This window comes from Melanerpes formicivorus, unplaced genomic scaffold, assembly GCF_026170545.1.
Source record: "Melanerpes formicivorus ecotype bairdi unplaced genomic scaffold, bMelFor1.0.p_v2 SCAF_32, whole genome shotgun sequence".
Classification (NCBI taxonomy): Eukaryota; Metazoa; Chordata; class Aves; order Piciformes; family Picidae; genus Melanerpes; species Melanerpes formicivorus.
The window spans coordinates 8,690,877-8,710,524 of NW_027142384.1; the positions used below are offsets into that span (position 1 = coordinate 8,690,877).

At 40.2% G+C, this 19,648-nt stretch overlaps 1 protein-coding gene across 1 annotated transcript in view; it reads right to left on the minus strand.

Moving 5' to 3' along the window:
- TRPA1 (transient receptor potential cation channel subfamily A member 1) overlaps window positions 1–19,648 on the minus strand; it is a 45,152-nt gene that overhangs the window by 17,350 nt on the left and 8,154 nt on the right. Inside the window, exons 6-16 of the mRNA XM_068155440.1 lie at window positions 19,295–19,440; window positions 17,139–17,275; window positions 13,487–13,535; window positions 10,707–10,806; window positions 9,585–9,685; window positions 7,629–7,798; window positions 7,374–7,538; window positions 5,516–5,630; window positions 4,086–4,252; window positions 3,156–3,249; window positions 2,500–2,559 (exon numbers count right to left, since the gene is read on the minus strand). Of these exons, the coding sequence (XP_068011541.1) occupies window positions 2,500–2,559; window positions 3,156–3,249; window positions 4,086–4,252; window positions 5,516–5,630; window positions 7,374–7,538; window positions 7,629–7,798; window positions 9,585–9,685; window positions 10,707–10,806; window positions 13,487–13,535; window positions 17,139–17,275; window positions 19,295–19,440 (1,304 nt within the window). The remainder of the gene's footprint in view (window positions 1–2,499; window positions 2,560–3,155; window positions 3,250–4,085; window positions 4,253–5,515; window positions 5,631–7,373; window positions 7,539–7,628; window positions 7,799–9,584; window positions 9,686–10,706; window positions 10,807–13,486; window positions 13,536–17,138; window positions 17,276–19,294; window positions 19,441–19,648) is intronic.

The following is a 19,648-nucleotide window of genomic DNA, read 5'->3' on the forward strand; positions in this document are numbered from 1 at the left end:
GAGAGACTTGGGGGTGCTGGGGGAGGAGAAGCTCAACATGAGCTCTCAGTGTGCACTTGCAGCCTGCAAAGCCAATCAGATCCTGGGCTGCATCAAGAGAAGTGTGGCCAGCAGTTCAAGGGAGGTGATTCTCCCCCTCTACTCAGCTCTGGTGAGACCCCACCTGGAGTACTGCCTCCAGTTCTGGAGCCCCTATTACAAGAGGGATGTGGAGGTGCTGGAATGTGTCCAGAGAAGGGCCACGAGGATGATCAGAGGGCTGGAGCACCTCTCCTGTGAGGACAGACTGAAGGAGTTGGGGCTGTTCAGTCTGCAGAAGAGAAGGCTCTGAGGTGACCTAATTGTGGCCTTCCAGTATCTGAAGGGGGCCTACAAGAAGGCTGGGGAGGGACTGCTCAGGATATCAGGTAGTGATAGGACTAGGGGGAATGGAATGAAGCTGGAGGTGGGGAGATTCAGGCTGGAGGTGAGGAGGAGGTTCTTCACCATGAGAGTGGTGAAGCCCTGGAATGGGTTGTCCATGGAGGCGGTTGGGGCGCCATCCCTGGAGGTGTTTAAGCCCAGGCTGGATGAGGCTCTGGCCAGCCTGATCCATTGCGAGGTGTCCCTGCCCATGGCAGGGGCATTGGAACTAGATGATCCTTGTGGTCCCTTCCAACCTCGACTGATACTATGATACTATGAGACTATACTATGAATTTATTTTAATGTTGACTTTGAAGGCAAGCTTCTCTTTAGAAGCTATATGGCTTTGATAATACCATAAAAAAAAGAACAGTAGCAGAACAAGTGCCAGTATTCTGTTCATGATGTAGGCACAATCCAGTGTAATAATGAATAAGGTGGTTTCCATTGTGGTTTCACAGATAACTGTAGAGCATTCACACCTCCTCAGCACTGTGAAAGCAGCCTACTGATTCAAATTTTGGACAAGAATTTATGGAAGAGAAACACACTGGACTGAATTATTGATGACAGTTATACTACTTGGCTTTTGATATGCATAAATAGATATAATGTCTTCTGCCACTGTTACTTGGAAATATCCATACTCTCTGATATCCAGCATGACTGCAGGAATTAATACAGCAGAGAGAGTATGCAGACTTCTCGGGTTTAATCATAGAATCATACAATAGTTTGGGTTGGAAGGGACCTCTAAAGGTCATCTAGTCCAACCTCCCTGCAGCAAGCAGGGACATCCTCAACTAGATCAGGTTGCCCAGAGCCCTGTTGAGTCTCACCTTGAATATCTCCAGGGAAGGGGCCTCAACCATCTCACTGGGCAACCTGTTCCAGTGCTTCACCACCCTCATAGTAAAGAACTTGTTCCTAACATTCAACCTAAATCTGTTCTTCTCTAGTTTGAAGCCATTGCCCCTTAGGTCTCCCCAGAGACTTCTCTTCTCCAGGCTGAACACCCCCAGCTCCCTCAGCCTGTCCTCATAGCAGAGGTGCTCCAACCTCCTGATCATTTTTGTGGCCTTCCTGTGGACTTGCTCCATCAGATCCATGTCCTTCCTGTATTGAGGGCTCCAGAGCTGGATGCAGTACTTCAGATGAGGTCTCACCAGAGCAAAGTGGCAGAATCACCTCTCTGGGTCTGCTGGCCCCACTTCTTTTGATGCAGGCAAAGGTGTGATTTGCCTTCTAGGCTGCAAGCTCACACTGCCTGCTCATGCTCAGCTCTGCACCCATCAGCACCCCCAAGTCCTTTTCTGCAGGGCTGCTTTCTACCTCCTCATCCCCCTGGCTGTAATGATAGTGAAGATTGTTCCAACCCAGTTGCAGGATCCTGCACTTGCTCTTATTGAAGCTCATGAGGTACTTGTGATACTTGCATAAAATGTGATAAAATGCATAAGCATGAAGGTTACAGAAACTGAACTTCAAAGCTGCTTACAACCCAAATGATAAACTAAGGTGCCACCTGTACTTTTCTGTTAAGATCTGACATACATCTACATGTGCATTTTATCTGTGTGAACTTGACAGACACATGAAAGTATACATATTGTGTACTTCCCAAACCTTCTAGTAAAATATATGCTCATTTCAGTCTCACAGAGGCAATAAAGAGAATTAAATCAGTGGCTTTGCTGATAAAGAGACTAATAGCTGAAGATTTCTTGTTATCTGATTAAATGATTTTTAAAAGTCATCCTAATACTGAAGATTTTTTGGACAAATATATTTGAAAAGCACAGATTCAAAAACGTTTTCTCCCCCTGAACAACTACTGAATCATTTATAAATGAAGTTTAAATATTGTCTGATTTCAATTTACCAACTACAGAACTGTAACTGCACCTATACAAAATACTGAAGAGATCCTAGAATTCAGTCCAGTATCAGCAGCCTAAAGCAAAGCTGAAGACTTTTTAAATTTAGTTATTACCCAAACAACATACCCCTGCTAACCTACAGCCAGGCATATTGTGACACATTCCACCCTGACTGTAAAATGCACTGTCTTCAGAAATGTTTTCATTCACTTACATAGAAGTCTCGACTTGTCTTTTCCTCTGAAGATTCAATTATGCAGTTGTCCAAAACCAGCTTTGCAGATGAAAAGAAAAGAGAATCAAGATCACATGGATGCAGAAATTATATGTTTGCACCTGACAAAAATGACCTCCCAAATGCAGCAGTCAATGGAAGTGAGTGAATGGAGTAAGATTTTGTGGAGTGTTTTGGAGACATGAAACTTCAGAGCCTATATGTAGGGGTTAAATAATGAAACGATGCTGTTTGCAAGGCTAGTTGTACAAAACCTGAAATGTTTTTAGATATATACATAGCAAGTTACTAGTTTAATAAAAAGCATTTCTGTAGCATCATTGAACAGCTTAGAAAGTGAAAATATCCCAAATGGGTTTTGCCCTTATTCTGACTTCCGTCACTTTTAAACTGCTTTTCATACTACTTTTACACTGGTAACTCAACTGACCTCAGGAATCCAACAGCCTTGCATAATACTAAAAAAATTAAGCAAGCTAAACTAGAACTACCACCAAAATCTAATTTATTTGAGAATTTATATTGTTTATGTTTTAATATTAGCAAGGACAGCATTTGAAAAACAATGACAAATGATACAGCATAAGTAAGGGGGTTTGCTGCAGTCACCTCTTTAACATATGCAGAGAACTTACTTTAAATGAATCAGGAAGATACTCAACCATTTCCAGCAAAGGACACTTATTGGCACTAGAAGAGTGAGAGAATGCCACAACAGCTTCTTCCCATCTGCAAAAATGAATTAAGATAATGGAATATTAAATTAGTTGCCTCTGTTAAATTAAGTGCTTTCAATTTATTTTAGATTCCTTTAAGATACTATCCTGCAAATCACAATAGGTGACAAGTTTACATTCCATCAATTGGACAACCATCTGTTTGGGGAGTAACTGAATATCATTGTGAATGATTCTCTACGAATAATCCATGTTTCAACTATGCAAAGACCTGCTCACAAAAAAAGAGAAATGAAACATGAACTGAAGCTGCAATCTTGGGTCACAAGATGAGGCGAGTAGTAACAAATACAGTAAAACACTGTCTGTGTTCCTGCAACTTTGCCTAATGTGATCATTAGGCAGCGGTTCAACACTTCAATTCACTTTTATGACAATATTGTAAGACAAAATATTCTGAGCTGCAGTTGAGCAGCCACATTTTTAAATATTTAAACCACCAATTTCATCTCAAATCTCGTGACTGCTGTCAGTTGTGCTCAGATGTTGATTAAAACTCTATAAGCGTTGAAGAATTATGTGAAAGGCCAAAATGATCTGTGTTAGAAGAGGGAAGACATGGGCAGGATAACTTATTTCTAAAGGCTTCTATGTGCTACAGAATCTGAATGCTCAATGCCACATGGAAAACAGCATGCCACATGTGTGAAGTCCATTACAATTCTGCCATTTTTATTTGCTGTCACTAGAACAGAGTGAAACACAATCTGGGCTTTTAAAATAGGTATTCTATCTTAACTATAGGTTTTCACAGCTTCATCTCAGTTAAAAAGCAAACCAAAACACAATGGAAAACAAACTCAAGAAAGCATTTTCTGTGTACCTCACCTTTTATGCAAGATGACAGTAGATACAACATCTTTTCTCCTATTGTGTATTGCTTCATGGAAGAAAGAAGCTACTGCTTTGTTGAACAGAATTTTCGCACCATAGTCAAGAAGTAACCTTACAGCTTTTGCATGTCCTTCTCTTGCAGCCAGGTGCAAAGCTGTGTTCTGCACAGGAGAGTAGCACAGCCATGAATACATGAGAATCACTTGTGAAAAAAGAGGACTACAGAGGATCATAGAATTGCTAGGGTTGGAAGGGACCTCAAGGATCACCTAGTTCCAACCCCCATGCCATGGGCAGGGACACCTCACACTAGATCAAGTTGCTCAGAGCCACATCCAGCCTGGCCTTAAAAACCTCCAGGGATGGGGCTTCTCCCACCTCCCTGGGCAACCTGTTCCAGTGTCTCACCACCCTCACGGTGAAGAATTTCTTCAGAACATCTTACAGTCCTTTTGACACTGAAAAACCACATGCTAAACTCACCTGCAAATCCTGAATACTTCTATTAGCAACAATAAATATTGTCACAGAAATTACAAACATTTTACTCTATGTCTACTGTTCCAGTATTGCTAAATCTGAAGTGGAAACTCAGCTGCAGGTAGAGAAGCCAATTCATTAATGTATTTTCATTTTGTAACTAACAAACTGCAAGAACAAAGAGGTGAAAGTGGTGGTATCTGAAGATACAGAACACCTACTTTAGACAATCAGAAAGAGAAGCATCCAAAAGCAATCCGGGTTTTGATGAGGGAAACTAAGAACAAAGCATTGCCTTTTCCTTAATTTCTAGGCAAGGTATGTTCCCATCTTACAATTCTAAATGATTTCAATACCAGTTTCCAGAAAAATCAGCAACATCTTCTGTGCTGGAAACTGAATAGTTCTTTGAAATGACTACCCTATGTTTTCTGATGGGGAACTGTCAGCCAGGTTCATACAAGATGTTTCCAATCTGGGAAATGTGTTGTATCTTGACTTGATAGATACTGCACACGTCCAAACTTCAGAGCAAGATAGGAGCTGTATCTGTTGGACACTGCTGTGCAGAACAGATAGACTTCAAACAGCATGTTAATGATCCATAATTGATACTTTGTATAAGGTCTTTAAATGTACATTACCAGTGTTTGTACTACACTGTTCAAATACTCTTGGCATTGTAAAGGGGGCAAGAGGGACATGCCTAACCATAGTCAGTAGTTTATGTTTTCCACCAGACTACTGGCATGCTTTTAAGTCTCCCACACAAGACACTGGGTAATACTTTCAGCAATTGCATGTTAATCTAAGCATTAAAATGTACCACAAAATTCACCATTGCACATGAAAGACACAGGGGAAAACTACTAGTAGCTTACCACCAATGACTGGTCTAGATGTACCAGCAGACAAGAAAGAATGAATGTTGTGTGAATACATACCCCTTCTTCATCCACTCTGTCAGTACACTTCACATTGGTGTCCAAAATGATCTGCATCGTGCGAGTGTATCCTCCAAAGGCAGCGTGGTGCAGGGCTGTCCAACCTTTATAATCACTTACATGGAGCAGTAGAAAGTTAGTAATTATAAACTGAATACTGGTTATACATTTCAAGCTAATGTAAATGCCTCCTCCTTTGACTCAAGCCTCTTTTCCTTGGCATGACTACTGCAGAGACACCATGCCTTCTGTCAACTATCCTGTGATTAACGATGCATCATTTGGAAGTCAAAGATTCAACTCAGTAACAATATTTGAGCCTCCTTCTTTCATTTCTTCTATTTCTGTATATATCTGGATTGCTCCCACTTCTTTGTAAATCCCTTGACAATGACACCAATGTTTGCAACATTCTGTTACTAATACATGGCAACAGAATCACAGCCATATTCCAGAACTGTGCATTTAATGATAGTGAAAATACAGGACATTATAATTCCTATTAATGTAACTTCATCTTAATATAAACAAAACTCAGCAAGCCTTTAACGAGGCTAGTGAGAGGCCTCGAGCACGAGCCCTATGAAGAGAGGCTGAGGGAGCTGGGATTGTTTAGCCTGGAGAAGAGGAGGCTCAGGGGAGACCTTATTGCTGTCTACAACTACATGAAGGGTGGTCGTAGGCAGGAGGGGGTTGGTCTCTTCTCCCAGGCAACCAGCACCAGAACAAGAGGACGCAGTCTCAAGCTGTGCCAGAGGAAGTTTAGGCTGGAAGTGAGGAGAAAGTTCTTCATGGAGAGAGTTGTTAGGCACTGGAATGTGCTGCCCAGGGAGGTGGTGGAGTCACCATCCCTGGAGGTGTTCAAGAGGGGATTAGATGTGGCACTTGGTGCTATGGTTTAGTAGTCATGAGGTCTTGGGTGACAGGTTGGATTTGACGATCTTTGAGGTCTTTTCCAACCTTATTGATTCTATGATTTTATCACATAGAACCTACCAGGACATTTCTTTTAAAAATGCCACACTTAAGTCTAAATTAAGCCTAAATATATACATATATCCATGTGCACACTGTAGATGTACACACATACATATATATGCAGATACATAAGTGCATATTATCATGTCTAGCCTTGACTGCTAGGTGTACTAGTCTAGCTAAGGAAAGTGGAAATTAAAGACTTGATGGTAGTCCATTTAGTGGGTCCTCAGCAGTCACAAATAATGAATATGTGACAGGTCCTCCTCAGAATGCTAAGCATTCAAGATGTAGCACTGGACTTGGAAACACAAGACTTGAAAATTAAAGCTCCAAAGTGTGCCTTGGAAACAGGACTCTGAACTTTTGGTATCTGGCTGCTGGTTTTACAAGTGTGTGCCTAGAAGCTTTTGTAGAGCTGCCTACGATCTGAAGATCTCTGGCTTAAAAGCAGGACTTAGGAGAGCAAGGCAAGTTGCTTGTGAACAACCAATCCTAAGCACCCCTACTTAAGCCTGTAAATGAAGCTGACATGATTGAAATATTTCCAAACCATTTTTTTTCCATCAAAAGGTTCAATGTTCTGTCAGTTGTATTGGAGAAACATCAGTTTCCCCAGTATTAAAATCCTTGCTTTACAGCTAGCTGTGATTCTGTGTGTCAGGTTGAAGCAAGGCACAATCAGCTTAGTTTTACTAGTATTTTATAAACATGCTTTCATTTTGTATATATTAATATAGTAAATATGTTCATCGTTATATATGAATGTTAATAGATTAAATATGTTCATATTTCTTTTTTATGAACCCAGCAGATGGTAATACAATGGAGAATGATGGCTTCTTTCTTTCCCTTAATGCATAGAATTTGGTTTACTTACCAGAGAAAAAGGGCCCCTCTCTTCAGAAGGAACTGCACTACCTTCTCATGGCCATTCTGAGCTGCCAGATGAAGGGGAGTCATTCCCTTTTTATCCCCTTCATTCAGCAGTCTTGTGTCTTTCATATCTCTTATGAGTCGTTGGCAGGTATTGATGCGCCCATAGCTTTGGAAGGAAAATGTGCAAATGAATGTCAAAGAAATAGAGATGAGAAAGCAAAGGCCTTGGCTCCAGGGCCTAGACTGCACTACTAACCTGGCAGCAAAGTGTAATGGTGACTTCTTGTCCCTGCTCTTAGAGTAGATGGACACGTTGAGGCTGAGTAAATTATTTACAGAGAGGGCCACACCTTGTCTGCACGCATAATGCAGTGGGGTGCATCCTTCATTATCTTCATCCACTACAAGGTTTTTGATATGTTCCATCTGTTAGCCCATCAAAAAAAAAAATCCCAACACAGAGAATTATGTTTTTATCACTAATACTCTACAGATTCTAATAGCTTGTAACAAAAGCATTAATAATTTAAAGCAGTATCTAAAAGTAAGAAACAAACTTTAGGAAAAATAAATGTAGTAACAACAAGCATTTAACATCTGCTTATTTGTGGGTCACCTTCTTTTCAGACAACTACTCTTTGAATAGAGCAGTTTGCCACTTACTGCAAGCCACCCACATTACAAGTATAATACTAGAGATTCTTCTTTGTTGCCATTCAACCACAGAACTCATTACTGTCAGCAGAAGGCTTGTAAAGAACATCGTGATAGGTTATAGTCTGAATTCAGTAAAAAAGCTGCTGGCTATCAGGAACCATCAGTTCAGTGGTTTGCAGGGTAATTTTATTTCCTCTGGTTTTCTTTCTTTATTTCCCTCTTTTCAGTCTATACTTTCTAACACTATCATAGAATCATCGAACCAACAAGGTTGGAAAAGTCCTCAAAGATCATCAAGTCCAACCTGTCATCCAAGACCTCCTGCCTACTAGACCATAGCAGGATGCTATTGGCCTTCTTGGCCACCTGGGCACACTGCTGGATCATGTTCAACCAGCTGTCAATCAGTACCCCCAGGTCCCTTTCTGTTTGGCAGCTCTCCAGCCACTCTGACCCCAGCCTGTAGCTCTGCATGGAGTTGTTGTGGCCAAAGTGTAGCACCTGGCACTTGGACTTGTCGAATGCCATCATGTTGGACTCTGCCCATCTGTCCCTCTAACTGATCAACACCTGCTCCCAGCTTAGCGTCATCCACAAATTTACTGATGACTGACTCAACCCCCTCATCCAGATCATCAATGAAGATATTAAACAGGACGGGGCCCAGCACTGATCCCTGGGGGACACCACCAGTGACTGGCTGCCAGCTGTACTATCTTATGTACAACCTTTCTTAAAGCAATTAAAAACTTCTTCCCCCATTCTGCTCCACTCCTTTGTCTGAATTAGGAGTATGATCAATAATGAGAAAGTCAATACAAACAATGGAGAGTTATCACCCTGGTTTAAAACTGCTTCTCTACAACTGCTGAAAGTGGAGGTTAAATCCATTCTGCGTTACTAATCAAAGTTGCTTACACATCATAGAATCATAGAATCAACAAGGTTGGAAAAGTCCTCAAAGTACTGCAAGATCAGTTACACCTGATTCATTTTTAAAATGTGTTTTTTTCTGGAACCCTAGAGACTAGCAAAGTTAATTCCTGAAAGCAAGCTTGGACACTAGAAGTATGAGTGCTTCATGCAGTACAGCCAAATGCAAATTCATATTTGAAATGCTTTTTCATACTATCTCAAAGGCTTCACTACAGCCCAGTTCACAGAAAGCTCCTACAGAATATGCTGTAAACTATTTAAGTCCTAGACCTTGACTTAATATGAGCACATTCCCTAGCTTTACTGCATGCAAGCTGGGAAAATAGAAGTGAAAAGTTCTGCATATTATTGCATACCTCTTGAGCTATTCAACCCCCCAACAGCAAAATAATTTATGGGATTATGTTATTCCTTTGCCTGGCAATAAGAAAACTGTATTATTGGCTTTGAAATGTTTTTGGAAGAGATATGTACCTCTTCAAATTGCATTCTGTGGCACTGGGCAACTCAAAACATGCCACAGATGATTAAAGCCAATCCAAACAAAAATGGTAGTTGCTTTTTCCATTGCATTTTCTAGTAAGGGTAACACAAAGACATAAAGTGATGCTTACTGTACCTGCAGAAATTTCTCATTCAGATGCTGCAATCCTCCAGGCTGCAATACTGTCAAATGCAAGAAATTCCGACCAAGATGATCCTTTAATGATACATTTGCTCCTAGATAAACATGGAAATAAATACCAGTGACTTCAAAACTGCTGACCCCTGGTGCTAACTGATGATCATAGAATGGTCTGGGTCGGAAGGGACCTCTAAAAGTCAGCTAGTCCAACCCCCTCTGAATCAGGTTGCCCAGAGCCCTGTCAAGCCCCACTACGAATATCTCCAGGGATGGGGCCTCAACCACCCCCATGGGCAACGTGTTCCAGTGTTCCATCACCCTCATAGTAAAGAGCCTGTTCCTAAATGATATTTAAGAAAAAAGAGCAAATGTTGAACAAATGTGTTTAAAAATCTATAAAACAAATATTATTTCAAGTCAACATTGTAGCATATAGTTTTACTTGTAAAACCCCTCCCGGCAGTCAGATTTTTGTCATTATCTCAGGTGTGTGTGCAGTTTGTATTTCACTACAGCACTAAGGTTTAGGTGGAGCCCTTAACATTCAGAGACACTGAGCACCCACAAATCACGATGCAGTTTAAAGATGCAGATAATCACCTCTTCTAAGCTTTCAGAGTTGTGGTCTTGTTACAGCTTCAAAACTTATTATAGGGCTTATTATAAAATCAATTACAGTACTACTAACAAGGGAAGGTACACTAACAATAATTAGCTCACAGCAAAAGTGTAGCAATTGAAAGACACAGCTCAAATATTTTCAAGGTGGCTGTGATTATACCAAATCACACCTTGAAATATGGGATTCAATGTTGAAAGACTGATCATTGACATACAACATGACACTCTGTAAATGGTGTATTTATTCCATAGTTCTGCTTACTTTGTGAACTGCTAAGGAATGCAGCCCATTCACTCTGTATTACAAAGGGATGTAATCATCACACTAATTCTTCCATTATCTCAGGCAATACCAGCATGCTGCAGCTGTTTAGCTCAGCTGACTGTACACTATACTCTTAACTTGAATTCAGTCCTGTAAAGTGAGATGAAAGGTTTTAAGGTGTATGAACTCTGCCCAAATGAAGTACATCATCTCTGAATATCTCTTTTTACCTTTTGAGAGCAGTAAATTCACAATTTTCCATGATGCACAGGAAGTGGCCAACAGAAGTGGGGATCGACCTTCTATGTCAACACTATCAATATTAGCTCCCTGCAATAAAAGAATTTTAAGAGTATCATGAGTAATAAATAAATGAACTTTAAAAGTGATGCTGCTGTTTATAGCATAGGAGAATTAGAGGCATTTTTACCAACTCCACATAAATAAATTCCAAACCCACATTATACCTCTATATAGAACTACTATCCACAGCCTAGTCATCTATAGGTATAAGTTCAGATGTCTAAATAATGGTGCTCTACTTCTAGGTATACTGTACTCACAACTCATGATCTTTTGTTAGATCATGCATTTAAATACTCAAAATATATCATTCTAACTTTAAAACATTGGGATTGAAGCTCTGGAAAAATACAAGCTCTTTTGAATTATGTGGTCTTTGCTAGCAAACAATTACAACAACAAGACCCTCAATGAATCTCTGTGCTTTATGAATACTGTTCAAGAAGTAATGCATGAAGAGATTAGCATACATCTTATCTTATTTTTCTATTCTTCATCATTACTGGAGGTGTTTAAGGAGAGACTGGATAAGGCACTTGGTGCCATGGTTTAGTTGATGATGTGTTGGATGATGGGTTGGACTTAATGACCTAGAATGTCTTTTCCAACCTGGTTAATTCTATTCTATTCTATTCTATTCTATTCTATTCTATTCTATTCTATTCTATTCTATTCTATTCTATTCTATATATCATATGTATATGTGTACATATACAGATATGTATATATAATACATATTCTATGTAAGAGAGACCTAGGAGTTTTTGACACACTCTTTCTCTTCAAGAGAAGCACAAAAACTAGAACAAGATATTCTGGCAAAAACCTATTTTTGCACAGGATTCATATTGCCAGGACAGTATGGTCACTATGGTCACAATATGACTATGATCATATCAGCAAAATACTATGAGCATAAAAATATTTATCTAAATAATCCCACCAAAGGACTATGAGGACACAAGAAAATTAACCAATCAGTTGTTAAGTCTATTTTATGACCTTTTAGATATAATTCTTCTAGCTACTGAGTTGCAAGCCAAGTTGGATGAGTACACAGAAAATCAATTTTGTTTCAGATAATATCCAAACACCATTGAAAGAATAAAAATCAAAAAATTATTAAAGAAAAAAAAAAATCAATGTGAGTTTTTCCATTAACTTGAATCATCTCTGATCCAGCCTTAATTTGAGGGAGAATTAAACATAATCATGAGCAATATTTACTTTCCAGGATGGTAAAGTCTGTAATGTAGCAACAGGATACATGTAATAAATGTATAACGATTACCACAGACAACAGGAAGCTTCCAGTATATGCTGATGAAATGTTTGAGAGTAATACATGCAGGACCCTTTCCCCAGTTACCTCTCCACAAGGTCAGGCAACCTCTTTACAACGTTCTTATTCACCAAAGAAACAGAGACCATTTTTATCCAAATGGCTCTTTCATTTCAGTAAACACAGGGTAGCAATTTCCAATTAATTATGCAATCTTTAATCACTTTTCCTCCAGCTGACATCATTGCTCAGCCTTCAGCAAAACGTATGCAGCAGCATTCATCATTATTTGTAACAATAAGGAGCAATTTACATCTTGCCACACGGGTTTACCATACAGCTAGGGGTTTATAAAATGTAGTTTCTGAACCCCTTTTACTTTTGCATTTAGACATTAATACATACAAATTAGGTATGAACATAAATTCTTTGTAAACATCAATTTATATGGGAAGCCAAACCAATCCTCAGCAGGAATGCTTATGAAAGCAGCCAAAATGGCACTAAAGGCATAAAAGTTTGCTCTTAGCAAATGTAGTGTTAGATATTCCCTCTGAACACTTTGTGCATGCAAGCCTCAGAAAGCAAAATCTGCAGCCTGTATTTATTGGGTAATAACCTCTGTTAAATAGATTGTTTTGTCAGAAACAATTAAGCAGTCAGACTTCACCATTTCACATTTGAATTAAAAATAAGCACAGAATCAAGTTCTGAGTAAATCAAACACCCACAACAGAGTTTCTGACAAAAGCAGAGCTGTAAGTAGAAGAGATTTGTTTTCTTAACATAATTGGCACAAAATCAAGTAAAAAACCTTAATCCTATATAAAATGGCACAGAAGTCTGCTGACTTCTGAACATTTCCTCATCAGAGTGGGGCATGTAATGGTTTGTTCAATGGGGATAAATGGATACTTGAAGCATAGCCAATAGCATCCCTGTTTATGTTTTTTCTCTGTCTTCCTCATAATTATTCAGTGAATAAAGATAATTGGACCAGACAAAGTAAAAGATGTTTCTAGATGACGCACAGACTTGAGTATGTGGCTGTGTGATCCTAGAACAATCATAGGTGCATACTTCAAAGAGATGATTTCTTTCTGGAAAGAGCAGGTGGGATTCAATGCATGTTAAGCATTTGTTTCATATTTTATATCCTAAAAAGAGATGATGACTGAACCAGTTTGTCATCTTTGGTGAAAGAAGTTCATGAAACTTTTCTGAGTAAGAAAAATGGAAACAAAAGTGCAAGTTTTGATCCTCTGTAACTGTGGGTATTGTGGAGTCATAACTACCATTGTAGTGTAATTGTCAGTTATGCATTATGAAATCTATCTACATTCTCCTTTATGAATTTCTTTATGCAGACCTCTCGTAATACATGGCAATAATCTCTATAAACATGTTGCTTGATTAAATATTTACCATTGAAATCAAATACTCTGCCAGTTCATAATGATCAAACAATGCTGTCCTGTGGAGAAAACAAAAATACAATAACATTAGAAAGACAATGAAGCTTCGAGCCACAGAGAAGCATTTTGTTCCGTTTGCTGAATCACCAAGGTTGGAAGAGACCTCAAAGATCATCAAGTCCAACCTGTCACCACAGACCTCATGACTAAACCATGGCACCAAGTGCCATGTCCAATACCCTCATGAACACCTCCAGGGATGGTGACTCCACCATCTCCCTGGGCAGCACATTCTAGTGCCTAACAACTCCCTCAGTGAAGAACTTTCTCCTTATCTCCAGCCTAAACTTCCCCTGGTGCAGCGTGAGACTATGTCCTCTTGTTCTGGTGCTGGTTGCCTGGGGGAAGAGACCAACCCCCTCCTGGCTATGACCACCCTTCAGGTAGTTGTAAACAGCAATGAGGTCTCCTCTGAGCCTCCTCTTCTCCAGGCTAAATAACCCCAGCTCCCTCACCTTCTCCTCATAGGGCTTATGCTCAAATAAATACATTTTAAAAGAAAGAGACAGAAAGGTACTTTTACTACATAATTCATTGGATTAGATGACCTTTGAAGGTCCCTTCAAACCCAAACCATTCCATGATTCTATGATTTTGATTTTTTTTTTGTCATGGACTATTGTTTTTAAACAAAGTCCAGTTCAACTAACACAGCGAAAAATCACTGTGGGAAGCAAAGACCTCATGGGTAGGTCAACAGGCATTTTACCACAGAATCAGCCTGTCAGATCTTTTGCTGTACCACACATGGTCAAGACAGAATTCCAAAAGCTTCAGACTTAGTTTGTTCCAGCCAGACCTAGAGCCTCAAATTCATTTCATTGATCTGACCTTCAGAAGCAACTTGCCATATATTTTTATTCTAATCAAGATGCTGGATTATAACATTAGAGGAAGAAAATGGTCCAAGCAGGAAGCATAACACAGTTATTTCAGACCCTTGAAATATTTTCACAAGTCAGAGCCCTGTTAAATACTTTATGCAAAGAGCAATATAGAAGGACAGTCTCAAGGGCTTCTGCTACAAAGACAGGCTGAGGGAGCTGGGGGTGTTCAGCCTGGAGAGGAGAGGGCTCTGGGGAGACCTAATAGCAACCTTCCAATACTTGAAGGGTACCTACAAGAAGGATGGAGAGGGTCTGTTTACAAAGGCCTGCAGTGATGGGATAAGGGGCAATGGTTTCAAGCCAGGACTGGATGTTTGGAACAAATTCTGCACCATGAGGGTGGTGGAACACTGGAACAGGTTGCCCAGGGAGGTGTTTGAGGCCCCATCCCTGGAGATATTCAGAGTAAGGCTCAACAGGGCCCTGAGCAACCTGATCTAGTTGAGGGTGCCCCTGCTTACTGCAGAGGGGGTTGGACTAGTTGATCTTTGGAGGTCCCCAGACCATTCTCTGATTCTATGATTCTACTGCATCTCAAAGACAACAAAGAGTTCCCCTAGTTGTAACCACACTGGCTGTGCCATTGTTAGAATTGGTTACTCAAAAGATACATGTTAAAAATCATGGCATGGGTCCAAAGAAATAGAGATGCCTCCACTGCCCATAGCAGACCCCCTCCAGACAGACATAAATACTGAATGCTTAACATACACACACTCAAAAGAAATTCCAAGGTGACTGAACAGAAAGCAAACTCATTTTATAAAGTATTTACATGGACACATGATAGTAGGGATGAGGAAAGGTCAGGTCCTACCTATGATTCACTGATCCTTCACTTCTCAACAAGTTACTGCTCCTACTCAATTCATTTACATTCTGAGAGATTTAGGCGGCTTTCTGTCTTTCTGATGATTCTTGATAATACTTTTTTCTTGTTTATTTGTAGGCATAGGGGGGAAAACTGTGTCATTTTTTCCAAGGACCATCTCAGGGATGACAGAGTTTGCTAGCATACTCACAGATTCAGAGAATACCAGGTTTGTTGGAGGTTGGAACTGACCTCAAGGATCATCTAGTCCAACCTTTCAGGGTAAGAATATTGTTTAAACAGGATGGCCCAGCACCCTGTCACCCTGGGCTCTAAAACAATCTAATGTAGGGCAATCCACCACCTCCCTTGGGAGTTTATTCCAATGCTCAAATGGTGATTTTTTTTTTTTCTGGCATCCAGTTGCAATCTCCCCAGTAGTAACTTGTACCCATTGCCCCTTGTCTTTACTGTGTGACTGTAAAAAATGAGTCTCCCTCCTCATAATAGCTGCCCTTCATGTACTGGCACATGGTTATGAGGTCTCCCCTAAGCCTTGTGTGCACACAATTTTCTTTGGCCTTCTATTGTTGCTTTGTTTTCAAATGTGTTCTGTCATGGTAACATTTCCAAGTATACTGAAACCTTATCTTAACTTTACAAGACTGTCTCCTTTTAATCTTTTCAATTATCTTTGAATCATTCCACTTTATACTGTGTCCAAAGCACAATCATCTGTGCTGCCACTGACTTTCTACCAATTATTTCACATTGTAGAAGTCTTTGTGGAATAACACTGTAAAATTATGGCACTTAAGTGCACTGAGTGGCACTGGTTAGGCCACACCTTGAGTCCTGTGTCCAGTTCTGGGCTCTTCAGCTTAGGAAGGATGTTGACTTGCTGGAATGTGTCCAGAGAAGGGCAACAAAGCTGGTGAGGGGTTTGGAGCACAAGCCCTATGAGGAGAGGCTGAGGGAGTGTTTAGCCTGGAGAAGAGGAGGTTCAGGGGAGACCTTATTGCTCTCCACAGCTACCTGAAGGGTGGTTGTAGCCAGGAGGGGGTTGGTCTCTTCTCCCAGGCAACCAGCATCAGAACAAGAGAACACAGTCTCAAGTTGTGCCAGGAGCGGTTCAGACTGGATATTAGGAAGAAATTCTTCCCAGAGAGAGATCACCCATTGGAATGGGCTGCCCAGGGAGGTGGTAGAGTCACCATCACTGGAAGTGCTTAGGAGGAGAGTGGATGGGGTGCTTGGTTGCATGGTTTAGTTGATCAGGTGGTGTTGGATGACAGGTTGGACGCGATGATTTTGAAGGTCTCCTCCAACCTGGTCTGGTCTTTTCTATTCTATTCTATGCTATGCTATATAGAACTGTAGAACTGGTAGTCAGTATGTTTAACAAAGTGTCTCCCTGCTACAGAAGGCTAAGGGAACTTCTCTGCAGTCTAGTGCTCTGGTTTCCAATGGCCTGTGAAAGACTAGAAGACTAGCAGATTACTTCACACACAAATGCCACCTGCAACTTTGTAGTCATAATTTGTTTATCCTGTTTTTCATTCATTTTCTGTAGAATATAATCCTATCAGATGACAGCATTTATTCCACAACATCAGAAGCTGTTAACAGTTCTTGTACACCTACTACTTGATTAAATTCTCAATATGAGACCACTCTTAGACAATTTCAAGGCAACCGGAATTGTTTTGATTTTGATATTGGCACCAAAATCTTTAACATTCTGACCAATTACTGACTTTTTCATATTGCACTAAACCAACCCCCATGGAGAAGCTCCAACCCATGCAAAAAACGTTCCACAATGTACTATAGAAAATACAGCTGAATAATGAGAATGCCATGGCTCATAACTTAGAGTGAAGTCTGGCAGAGCAACCTCCTACCTGTGAAGCAATGTTTCCTTATTCCCATCAACAGCATCAATAATGGATTCCTCACCAGCATAGGATGACATCATTAACTTTACAATCTCAGTTGCTCCTTGAGTGGCAGCAAAATGAAGTGCTGTGCATTTTTCATTCTGTAAAGGGGAAAACCAAACAACATTTAAATACTTAATGCCCAGCAACCTAACCCTCAGCTTTCCACATTACCCACTACTGATCTAACCCAGGATTTCTAATTCTTAAATTTCTATGGAGGCCTTTAAGTGAATTAGTGAATTCTAAAGAGGTCTTAAAGACTAGATAAAAAGTTAAAAGAGATTGTTTTGAAGGATTACTACAAAGCTTCTTATTATTCTATGCCAAGTCTCTAATGTAATACACTCTTAACACTCTTTTTCAGCTGAATTGATAAAAAATATAGACAGAGTGTACAGGAGATGAAGCAGAGAAAAAAACCACTGAAACCTATAGGCAGACCAGTACCAATTAAACAAACAAATGAGCCTACACAGTATAGAAAATGCATCATTTTAAAATGGTTTTGACTTCCTTAAATGGAATATCCTTTAGAAGTTGTCCTTAAATGAAATTTTTCTGCAGGTTAAAGATAACTTGGCCTAATATATTGTTAAATGATTTTAAGCTAGACAGTCATAAAGTTACTAATCAATAAATAAATTATTAGAATAATATGTGCCAACAGGGTTTCATTTAACCAGATGAGACAAACGAGCTTTGAAACATGCCTTGGGGTTCTGACTTTCTCCTTCTTAGAACCTTTCAGTGAATGCACTGGAATAGGCTTTTCCACAAAGCTGTAAGCATCTCAAAACAGTCTAACTGATCACAAAACCAGCAGCTGTGTGTTTGAAGAATCAAACCAATAAAAGGAGGCTAAGCCATGTTTCTCTTTGCTCTTGTGAGCTGATTTCAGCCTTAAAAATGTTTAATAGAAGGCATTTCCAGAGCTGTTTATTCATCAGGAAGCCAGGCACAGACCCTGACACCGACAGCATCACAGCAGCAGCTGCAGTATCACTAATTTGTGCCTGCTTGAAAGAAGGCAATGAAAATGTCAGGGTGAGGCTGAGGATAAATAAAAATGTAGAAAGGGTCAGAATGAAGATCTCACTCCTGGAGAGGGATGACAGCATGTTGCATAGTAAAGAGTTTGTAAAGAAGGCAAGTAGCATCCTCCAGAGTTCTCTCCCAGACACCACCTTTTTATGATGCAGAGACTTCCTACTCAGCACTCATTAGGCCACACCTTGAGTCCTGTGTCCAGTTCTGGGCACCTCAGTTTAGGAAAGATGTTGACTTGCTGGAACGTGTCCAGAGAAGGGCAACAAGGCTGGGGAGAGGCCTTGAGCACAAGCCCTATGAGGAGCAGCTGAGGGAGCTGGGATTGTTTAGCCTGGAGAAGAGGAGGCTCAGGCGAGACCTTATTGCTGTCTACAACTACCTGAAGGGTGGTTGTAGCTGGGAGGGGGTTGGTCTCTTCTCCCAGGCAACCTGCACCAGAACAAGAGGACACAGTCTCAAGCTGTGCCGGGGAAGTTTAGGCTGGAAGTGAGGAGAAAATTCTTCCCAGAGAGAGTTGTTAGCCGTTGGAATGTGCTGCCCAGGGAGGTGGTGGAGTCACCATCCCTGGAAGTGTTCAGGAAGAGACTTGATGGGGTGCTTGGTGCCATGGTTTAGTTGATTAGATGGTGTTGGATGATAGGTTGGACTTGATGATCTCAAAAGTCTCTTCCAACCTGGTCTGGTCTATTCTATTCTATTCTATTCTATTCTATTCTATTCTATTCTATTCTATTCTATTCTATTCTATTCTATTCTATTCTAGAGGGGATGTTCCATTTAAGTAGCTGAGGACTGATTTTTCTTTTGTAAATCTGCCCAAGTAAATTTTAATCCATTAGAATTTTTCATCCTCCAAACCTGCTATGTAACTTGTGGAAAGAAACCTGCCATTATGTCTGATGTGAACTAGAGGCTTGTTTCCATTTGCTGCTCCCCGGGCTTTTATTGGAAGAGACAATGAGCAATGAATATTTTCTCATCTTTGGTGTTTGGGGTTTTTTTTTCATACCAGGTATTTAGAGATACTTAGGTTTCATGAAAATTTTATTTCACTCCACTCTGTGTTTTACCTGTTTTAGATCGATCTGAGCTCCAAATTCAATACACATTTTAATCATTTCAAGGTCCCCACTCTGAACCGCCAAATGAAGTGGACTGCACTTTCCATTATTGGTAAAATTGATGTGAGTTTTAGCAGAGTGACCCAGTTCTTCACCTGAGAGATGAAATTAAATCGAAATTTTTAAGCAATAGTGAGATAACAGAAGGCATAAGGGTGTTCAAAACAAGTACATTAACTGTAGATGAATATTCTCCCCCATCAAAACACAAACCTTTCACATCTATCACTGAACAACAGAATGATGCACATTTAGGGCAGCAGTCCAGATGCTGCTGCAATTCAACAGAAGTTACAAGCATGG